General features: G+C 43.4%; 2 protein-coding genes across 2 annotated transcripts; both read right to left on the bottom strand.

Annotated features, from left to right (window-relative positions):
* Positions 1-889: 889 nt before the first annotated feature.
* On the bottom strand, positions 890-4,677 carry LOC135487783 (high-affinity lysophosphatidic acid receptor-like). Its single transcript, XM_064771860.1, has 2 exons — positions 4,590-4,677; positions 890-3,945 (listed from the first exon to the last, which is right to left on the bottom strand). Exon 2 carries the CDS (start codon positions 2,587-2,589, stop codon positions 1,342-1,344), a length of 1,248 nt encoding a protein of 415 aa, XP_064627930.1. The 5' UTR covers positions 2,590-3,945; positions 4,590-4,677; the 3' UTR covers positions 890-1,341.
* Positions 4,678-5,502: 825 nt separating this feature from the next.
* LOC135488684 (leucine-rich repeat transmembrane protein FLRT3-like) lies at positions 5,503-6,817 on the bottom strand. Its single transcript, XM_064773361.1, has one exon. It carries the CDS (start codon positions 6,786-6,788, stop codon positions 5,511-5,513), a length of 1,278 nt encoding a protein of 425 aa, XP_064629431.1. The 5' UTR covers positions 6,789-6,817; the 3' UTR covers positions 5,503-5,510.
* Positions 6,818-10,565: the final 3,748 nt, after the last annotated feature.

The following is a 10,565-nucleotide window of genomic DNA, read 5'->3' as shown; positions in this document are numbered from 1 at the left end:
ACGACGAAGGCAATAATACCATTATCCTTAATAATAACCCAGTGATAGCTAGCCTTCAATCGGATCAAAACCTGCAGGGAGGGAAGGCCATACACAAACTAAAGAGAAAACCCGTCTCGGTTGATCAGATTCGGACTTGAAGCAGGTTTGTTTAAGAATGAAAACTAAATACTCTTATATTCCTTTTCAATCAATTGCGAGATGGCCTGAGAGAAGCGCCTGAATTGACCGCAAATATTTGTTCGGGTTGACGAAATAAGCTGGACTAGATATCGCTATGCATGACCCAAAATTAATAACGGGGAGAATTTCTACAGGAGAGCATCTCGATTCAAGTTTTACTGTCGATGTGATCTCAGACGGTTTCGCCACCTCCACCCTGATATTGGCGGCTTACACTATACGATCACAACCTGAGCTGAGACATTGTCACAACCTCCACTCCGATACGGCCGGGGGACAAACTCTTTGCGATCAAGTTTGAGGCGTTTTAGAGAAGTTGATAGCTCACTGTCGGTAATGGTTGGATGGAGCTGATTTCGCTCATAACTCGATTTCGGCCTACAATTTAGCTCCACTCTCGCTGTGTGTTTCGTGAGGCAACCAATACCACCCACCAATACCGACAGTGAGATATCAATTCCTTAAACTTCAGCCATGAAGCTCTCATCCTGGTTCCCAGTGTTTTGTATCGCTTCGTTTATCCGAAATATAAAGCAACACGGTAGCTGCGATGTCACTCAAAGTCTTGACCTGGAGTGTCAAGATCCGCAGCTCCAGATATCCACATCCCACACTATTTTTCCAAAAATGGTTCCTGAAAAACCCACATTGTCCAGACTGCGCGAAACAAATTGGTATTTCACAACAATTCGTACGATAGCTTTTTTATTACTTAACAATATACAATACAGTGTAAAGTCTTTACGGTCGCACCATATACGGCATCCTGAGATTCAGGCTTTTTTACTCCTTCGTCATATCCAAATATCAACAGACGGAGTCAGTATACTGAAAACCATTGGTTATGCCAGGATCTATATACAGAGAAAACACAAATACAAAATTCTTATATCAACAATATATTATATCAAGAGTCCCATGACAAAAATTGTCATAGATTCTATTCATGATATGGATATACCAGTGAACAGTGCACTTTGTCATCCGGGGTGACATCATTTCAGTTCAGTTCAGTACACTCTGTTATCAAGGGTGACATCATTTCAGTTCAGTTCAGTACACTCTGCCATCCGGGGTGACATCATTTCAGTTCAGTTCAGTACACTATGTCATTCCGGCCAAAATGGTGCCTTTGTCAACCCTTAAAACGGAAAAGTGTCACACAGAGGAGGAGTGTTCTGTACCGAACTCATAAACTGAACTCGGATTCACTCGACGCTGCGTCTTCCGGGGAATCTGGGGCAAAAGTTTCACACTTTTTGGTAACAGCTCCTGGCAAGCTTCACGGAACTTCTTTATCCTCCAACAGTAGATCATAGGATTTAGTCCACTGTTCATATACCCTAGCCACAGTACGATGGCGCTACCTATATAATTAATTGGAAGTGATTGCGTTAAGTTCCAAACAATGCTTGTAATGGCATAGGGAGCCCAACATATCAAAAAGACAAGGTAGAGAATGAGAATCGTCTTGAAGGCACGGGTTTTGAAGCTCATATCAACGTTTAGTTTCCCTTGGCGGTTCGTGCTTGCAAGACCTAACTTATTGACTTGGGGTATGTTGAAATTATCAGGTTGATTTTGCACCCGCATGGAGTTCTTCCGAACTGTGTTCAAAATGCACAGATAGGAGTAAGACATAACCGTCATTGGAAGAAAAAATATGGTGAAGGTTGTCAGAATAATGTACAGCAAATCTCCGGCATGACGATGCTTCTCGATGACACACTGAAGAAATCCGTCATAGAACTCGTATGTGGCCCAACCTATCAAAGGCGGGATACTTATAGCGAAGGAAAAGCACCAAGAGCACCCTATTATCAATCGAGCACGCAAAGGGTTGAGTTTGTCACGTCTTCGAACGATAATTAAGTATCGATCCAAACTTATAGCCAATAAAATGGCCATTGCTTCGGAGACCAATAATAAGTGCAACATTGCGACAATCCTACACAGGATGTCCCCAAATATCCATTGATCCAGAATCATTGTGATAAATGCAAAAGGCATGCACAGGACGGACAGTAAAATATTTGATAACGCCATATTTGCTAATAACAAATTGATTGCAGAGCGCATGGCAGGTTTCTGGTAGACAATTATGCACACGATGATGTTGCCTGAGAGGCTGATTAACATCATGATAATCATGATAATCCCGACAGGAATCTTGAACACCAACGGGAGAGCATTGTTGGTCTCTGCAAAGGTCCCGCCACAATCCGTCAGGTTAGATGTTGCATTGGAATATAAATCCGAGCAGTTCTCCATTAAACGTAACTCCATAGGTTGATAGTCTGAATGTGTCAATCCGTAAGCAGTCATGATGCACAAGATCGTATTGAAATAAGCTCTACTGAACTGATAATTCGAAGACTGATGATTCTGCTGGTCACGATGAAACATTTTTAACTACTGATACCTTTTGAAATGCATCAGGAAGGATCTTTCAACAACAAATTCGGAAGTTCTTGACCAACAGCGTTCCTAAATGTAGATTAATACTGACAAGCTAGGAGTAAATCATTTTCTTCGACAAGTTTTCTCTCACAGATAAATGCAATACTGAATTTCCTTATTCCAAATACTTTTAGCTTTTACTCCAGCTACAATCATTCACAATCTCTCCTCCAGGAAATAATCTTCCTGAATATTGTGCTGCACGAACTTTGCTTTTGTCAACAACGATTTTACATGAGGTCCATTCGTTTTAAAAGATAACTCAACAACAGACAATAAATCACATAACAATGAATTCCGGCAACCCAGCGGAGTGCTCAGTAAGCTATAACTTAGACTGAGTCCACATGCAAAGATATTGACCACCAATTGGTATTTCATATCTTCCTGTTCACAGAAAATGCACAATTATGGAATTCTATCTCAAATAATCAATGTGCTGACTACACTGACGGCGTAACTCAACACAATCTAGTCAAGTATTGCACAGGTAACTGTGCTGATAGCGATAAGTTCATAACGTATGCTGAGAGATGTGGCATTTGGTCGCAAACATATTGGTCCACACTTTAGGTAAATAGTCAAATATTATTACAGGTCCTAATTACACCAATTCCAGCACTGTTCTTTATCAAACCTCTATCTCCAATACCACATCACTATGCCAATAAATAGTTCTGCTGAGAATGAGATGACAATTACGAATGCTCAACAGATGATATTTCCCTTAATTCTGCACGTCCTTGAAAATCATTCTGTCATGAAAATAGTCCATGTAACAAACTAACATCATATGGTCATTTCTCACTCAGTAACACAAAGGTAATGTCACAAAGGACAAAGTAATCACACAACGATTTGATATGAAACAGCACATTGCATAGCACCATTAAAGAAAACTTTTAAAAATACTCCAATTAGTATCAATATCACCTCATTGTTCCGAGTCACAAGAGTCAAGTTTAACGTGAGCTGTATGTGCATATATCAGGCAGTGAAATTTCAACAACTCAAAAACGAACAAAACAAAGTGAACAAAAGTGAGCCTTTTTTCGTTTAGTCCTATATTTTCATTTGTAACTTCCTTCCCTCATTCTTGTATGCTGATACCGATTCGTTCGGATTTTTCCTTTTTGAACCAAGAGCACCATCTCCTGCACCCATACTCATTCCAATGACTTGAACTCAGCCAAGAACCATTGTCTTGGCAGTGTCATTATTTATTGTACGAGTGTGGGTCCAACTCTTTTGGTTCAACATGCCACGTGACATGGTCGATGATCTTTCTTTACATCAAACAATCTGAAAATAATAAACAACACATTTTATTCACATTTAACATCCATTTATACAGTGGCTAACTGAAAGACCCAAAGGGCAGATGCAGTCCGGTAGTCTGCCAAGTTAATGTCTGAAAAAACAAATTTACTTTGTGATTAGATGTACATGTAGGCCTAGGGCATTTGGCAAGGCACCTTTCTGTCTAGATGGGGGGACTTTGGGGCACGACACTTTCCTCAGGAGTTTGTGATATGATGCGTGACTTTGGGTTTTGTTAATCAGCACATTCCACCTCGGAGTAGGCCCCAACATGCTTAATCACTATGTTACTTTTAATGCACCACGACACATGAACTGATCACAAAATGCAAGGCCCCATGTAGACACAATGTTTAAAGTGACTTGTTTAAGGCCCCACATCCTCATAAACTCCTGAGTTATGTGCACACTGCTGAATGTAAAATGTTACACCGCCCAAGGAATGATACTTTTGACCAGCACTGGACTGTGTGTCATGTCTTTTGTCTGTTAGTAGTGGACCAGTTTTCACACCACGAAGTTCACAGAGAATACAACACTGAAAGCGGTAATATGGAGGTATGATGGGCTGTCAAGTGGCCTATCAAGTTAATGAATGTACAAACGAATGAAATAATAGTACCTACCGATGATAAATCACCGAAATATCAAAGGAATAACTCGAAAAACGATGAAAATGGCTTTATCGGAAAACCCGGAAACTCACGCCGATTTAGGAGGGAATTCCCATTTGTGACGTCATTAAAGAGCTTGCGCTAAAACTACGATGGAGCACTTGGAAAGATGTTCAATAAAAATTGTAACGCACTCGAACCTAGGAGGTTTGTAATAGTCCCTCCATGCTCGAACTCACTATTAGGCATCCTGAGAAACAGGTTTTTGTTACTACCTACTACCTACCTCGTATACAAAAAATAAATATCGAGAGGAGGAGTATATTGAAAAGTTATCCATTAGTCGTTATCAGTGAGTGGCTACCAGCATAGCATACTCCGGTTCACAACCGAGAGCTGACGAGGATGAAAATGAGGCGTAATCTGGCCAGATGCATATTTCTCGTCTTTGCTGTGTTTTCAAGGACTTGCGTCGAAGCCGGTTGTTACTACTGGAGTGATGGAGCTGGCTTGTGTATTGGACTGGCCTCCTACGAGAAATTCGTGGCGGCATTTGCCGAGGCCAAGGGGAGAAATGCCTCGTCCCTAACCGTCGAGGGGGGGGGGGGGGGGAGGTCACGTAGCTGCGGCCTGGCACATTATGTCCAGAGCTCGAGTCCTTCACAATTAAAGTTCTCAAACTTCGCACGGTGATGTTAGGAGCTTTTGCTGGACTCGTGAAACTAAAGAAACTGGAACGGAAGAAACCTATTCAGTTCGTCCGCACACGTATCTTTTGTGTTTTCTGCCTTTACGGTATGATGAGGTACCTGGATCATTGCAGGACTCTTGCCGTATACCCAATGATAGAATGATATGAAAAAGACAAATGTTAATTCACACAACATTTATTTTTTGAAAAAAACCATCGGCGCTAGTAAGGCCAGTGCCCATTTAAGCAGAAAGACGGGTCAGGTACACAGACTCGGACATGAACAAACTCGAAAGTAGGCCTACGATGATGTTGAGCAGTCTCATCAGACATACATTATTGCCCGCTGCAATCACTGGTTGGGGTATATTTCCTGTATAGTCACACTTTAACTCAGCAATACCTTCAGAATTCGTCGCAAAACATTCATAGCTCACATAAACGCGCTCTTTTCCTTGGTTAAAAAAACGGAACGCTTGGAAATTCATGCGTCCTTTTGGTGTCGGATTCCATATCAAGACGTCATCCTCTTTGGCCGTGCACTTGACCAAAGGGGGCGGAAGACCCTGCGCGCGACAGTTCCTATTTGTGCCTTTATTCGGGTCAATCTGTACGTTTGTAAAGCAGCAAGTCGGTGGAAACTTTGGTTTGACGCACCGGAAGTGCATCATCGAAACCATGATGATCCGCTTGCCATGCACTTCCGGTGGCGTTTGACATTTCATGCTCCTTGAGAGTGGGTTCCTGCGTCCTAGAGCAAGCAGTTTTTCCTTGGTGCGCCTCATGTGGCAGCTGCACGACCAAGGGTTACCAGACAGATCAATTTCGACTCCAGCTAAAGCGTATTCGGAGAGCTTATCGATAATCCCGGATGTTATACTGAACATCTGACTGTGGCTATAATTCATCACTTTCACATTCTGTAAATCGGTAAAAGCAGCTCCGTCGATGTGTTTCAGTTTCGAATGAGAAAGTTGAAGCGTTATAAGGTTTGTCAAGCCGTTGAAGGCACCCGAAAGGACGGTCGTGACAGACCCCTCTGACAAGTCAAGCGTCCTAAGATTTATACACTTAGCAAACACGTTCGGCGGCAGCGTCCTGATGTAATTCCGTGGCATGATTAGCCGGCAGAGGTTCACCAAGCCGTGCAGGCTGTCCCAGTTGACATCATTATCGCGTAATCCTAGCACATTGTCCTCTAAGTTTAATTCGACTAAACTAGACGGTAACTGCGACGGAATCGTCTCCAATAAATTCTTTGAAATTTTGAGTAATTTCAGTCCGGTCAGACGCTTGAAAGTTCCAGGTGCGATGTGGGAAATATTGAGGTCAGTCAATGTCAGATTCTCGAGGGTTTCGAAGCCTTCGAAGGACTGCTTGGGGATGTTGCCGACTTTGCCGCCCTGCATTATAATACTCTTTACCGTGTCGCCGTGCCTAGCTGCCGTGGCGAGGCTAGTAAGGAAGTCGTTCTGGTGGTCCATCCCGGCGCAGTAGACCTGTCTGTTGTGATCCAGCATGGAGCAACACTCGCCGAGAAAAATCAGCTTCATCGCAACCGCGACAATGGCCACTCCTAACCAACCGTCAGCGCCCATATTTGAAAAGAAGACTATCGAAATACCTGCAGTCATCGCCAGAGATTGCATCTTGGTCTGTTTGGTCCTGATTCAGGCTTACAAAACGAAATAACGAATTACTCCATTAGGCGAAACGACAACGAAACAATCTGCGTGTCCTCGACCGTTTTTTGTATATGCAACGAGAAAAAGATAACTGATTCGAATTGTTTCCCCTGTGACTATGATACACAGAATATTCCGTTCGATTCTAGAACCTCAGGATCGCCGCTTTGCCGAAATTATTCCTTCATACACAGGCGATATGACTCCTTAGCATGGCAGCGAGACACATGAGCTCCTCCCTTGGAGATACCCAAGTTCAAAATGATGGAGTTATATTACCACTGGCAGTCTGTGGAACATCGATATTCACCTCGTACGGAACGATCAACGCACAAGTCGCATCATTACTTTAATACACTCATGTGGCGGGGGTCTAGTCTGCGAACACTTTCAGTTAATTTCCCAACTCGGACATAAGACATTGTGAATCTCTGTTATAGAATCGCCATCGTTGGTGGAAACACTTGGTCGTATCTACCATGGACCCATCATTGATTGTGGTATAGGATGGAGATTCTCGTTGAAGAGAAGTTGAGAATCGTTGCTGGAAGCACATGGGCCCATCACTGATTTGTTAGAGAATTTTTGACGGGCCATCAAAGAATTTCTGTTTACCATTTGTGTCTACTGTCCTTGCATTGTTCAGAGCCTTTCAAATAAAACTATTTGAAAGACTCTGCATTGGTGAACTATTCGTGTTTTCGGCTGCTACTCATTGACAAATGGGTTTCAATTCAATACAATTTCATCTCGTATGCTTGCAGACTTTACCGGTGTCTGAAGCCGCTAAAACCACTTCATTCCAAGTGACCCATGCGACATATATCAATCAAGACCACGGTTCCAATATTTCCTTATCAGCGTCAACGAATTCGTTGCCTGATGACAAACTAACTCTATTTTGCTCTTCAGTGTTGCAGTGCTCTTCAGCGTTAGGATTATTTCGGTCCCTGATTTGAACAGAGCTGCTCAAAATACCAACTCAACTACAGTATGTACTCTCGTCAAAGGTAGCTATTTTATTTCATATAAGAACAACAAGAGAAAATGCATCTATAGATAGCTGATTCTATTACAGCTATGCTATTCAACTTTCAACTGCGCTGATGATCGAGTCGAAAGTTTACCGGCGGATGTTTATGAAATCCTTCATGTGCTGGCTGAATCAAGTACGATCGCCATGTGTTGCTCTCCCTTACATAGAAGCAGTCTCTGGTTCCGCCGGCCTCACGTTTGGACTCACACGACAGCAAGTGGCGACGGACAGGTTCCCAAGTAGACTATTATCAAAGATCCTAGCCAGGCGGACTGAGGGGCAAGGCTCGTATACAAATGATCTTCGTCAACAATTCGTTGGTTTCACGGTCATCTGGGAGTAACGTTTCACGTTGGCTCATTGGCTCATTGGCTTTGATTGCTTTCTTTTTGGATCTGGGATGAACAGTGCGGTAGGCAAGGTCGATTTCGGTAGGTTTTATGGATTGGAAGTCATTGTTCTACATTCCATTCAAAATATCACCAATTAACTGCCCGCAAACGAGCAGTTTTTATCGCTGCGACCTACAAAAATCCCCGCTCATTTGCGGTGGCCATCTTGGAGATGGCAATCCTTTGTCAAGCTTTGTAACGCCAAGTATCATGCCTATCTAATCTCTATGAACATAAATCCATGCAAAAAACCCGAAAGCAAGCTTCCTAGTAGGTGGCGCACTGATCGAGAATGACCTCCTCAGTTGACTATGTAACGTCAGAATGGGCTTCGGCGCTGGAACAAATACAGCGTATTCTCTGGTTCCTGCAAGGCTACGCTGCTCTTGTCACCTACACCGCTGGCGTGTTGGGAAACGCGCTATCCTTCGTCATATTCATCAGAACACGGCACCGGGCGGACGCAGCAGTCCAGTACTTGAGTTGTCTCGCCGTCTCGGACACTGGCTGTATTCTTGCTTTCGGCCTCGTCCAGTGGTTGGCAGCTAGTTTACCGACTATTACTAATGGCGCCACTTCGTTGAACCTGATGACTTATTCTCTGGCCTCCTGCAAGATCATTGCTTTTTCGATCCTACTTTTTGAGTTACTTTCAGCCTGGATTATTGTAGCGTTCTCCTTGGAGAGAACGTTCATCGTCTGGTTGCCACTACGGCGGGTCAACATCACCTCGAAAACCCGCCTTTACGTAATCAGTGGAACCAGCGTCGCTTGCCTCTGCGCCAGCGTCCACCGCCTGTTTCTCTCGGAGTTAATCACCGATATTGGCGGCACACTCTGTGACTACAATCCTGGTGAAGACAATCTAACAGGAACGATCGTATGGCAAATAGATACAATCATGTACAACTATTTACCATGCGCCTTAATTTTTGTCGCCAATGTTTCCACTTTGTTTGGAATATTTCGCTCTCGGCGCAAAATCGACGGAAAGCAGGGCAAGGTGAAGGGAGATGGCAGAGTCATTGTGTCCTTGATGTTGGTTTCCACGCTTTACGTGGTGTTCCTTACCCCGCCCTCGGCAATGTGGACATACTGGGACGGACCATTACGGTCGCAGAGCCGAGACCCGACCTATGTACAATTCATCTTTTACGTAACTTACATGCTAAGCCAAGTGAGCGTCACCAATTATTGCTGTAACTTTATCGTTTACGGCTGTACGATGCCTTTCTATCGCCAAGAGGCCAAGCATATATTCCTATCAGTTTGCCGGCAAAGAACACCAGCAGGAGTCAGTAGAAAGTTTAGTAGGTCTGCAAGTCGGGTTACAGATCGACAGGTAGAGTTGCGACTTTAACTTTACCAAGATAGGATGAACGTGGCCATATGCGGAAGGTTACTGATTTCGACTGGACGAATACTCTTTCGCATAATCAGTCAAACAGTCATCGAACTATAGATATCACAAAAAGCTGGTCACTATTAATACCTAGTCTATTATTGACTTATTACACACTGCACTATTGGTCATCGCTTTGCCGTGTATTGGCATTGATGAACAAAGTCAGATCAATCGTCTGAGCTTATTTCACGATATCGCGTTATTCCCAAAGGCTGGTCTCTACAAATATTGAGTCTATTCATGACTAATTACAACAACATATTCAAATAGTTTGTAATCTTTTCATCACTTGTTACCTGGTCCTTGATGAATAAAGACGAAGCGCTTGATGAGGTGATTTCATCAAATTGTGCCAAAGCTTGTCTGTATCAACATTATTTGAGATATACCGTGAACTGCGAGGGAACTTAACGAAGTGTCTTCGCCGCGTACAGACAACCTAACACGGATCATTCAGAAGGACACATTCACACCTCACTGTTCTCTGCGGTTATAATGGATAGCACTTGGACACGTCATCCCTTTCGTAGACTACATTTGAATTGATAAACCGAACGATAACAGACTAGGGCGACGTTTTTGACTTCATTTACTGGTTCACATGCGATGGCATCGTCAGCAATGATTAGCCACACCATCGACCCTGTGATGTCAGAATGGGCGTCGGCCCTGTACCAGGTACAGCGCGTCTTGCGGTTGCTTCAAGGTTACGGTGTGCTTGTTGTCCTCAGCACAGGAGTCGTGGGGAACGGTCTATCTTTCGTCATTTTTATGAGGAC

This window comes from Lineus longissimus, chromosome 5 (genome assembly GCF_910592395.1).
Source record: "Lineus longissimus chromosome 5, tnLinLong1.2, whole genome shotgun sequence".
Taxonomy (NCBI): Eukaryota; Metazoa; Nemertea; class Pilidiophora; order Heteronemertea; family Lineidae; genus Lineus; species Lineus longissimus.
This window is presented reverse-complemented; position numbering and strand designations above follow the sequence as displayed.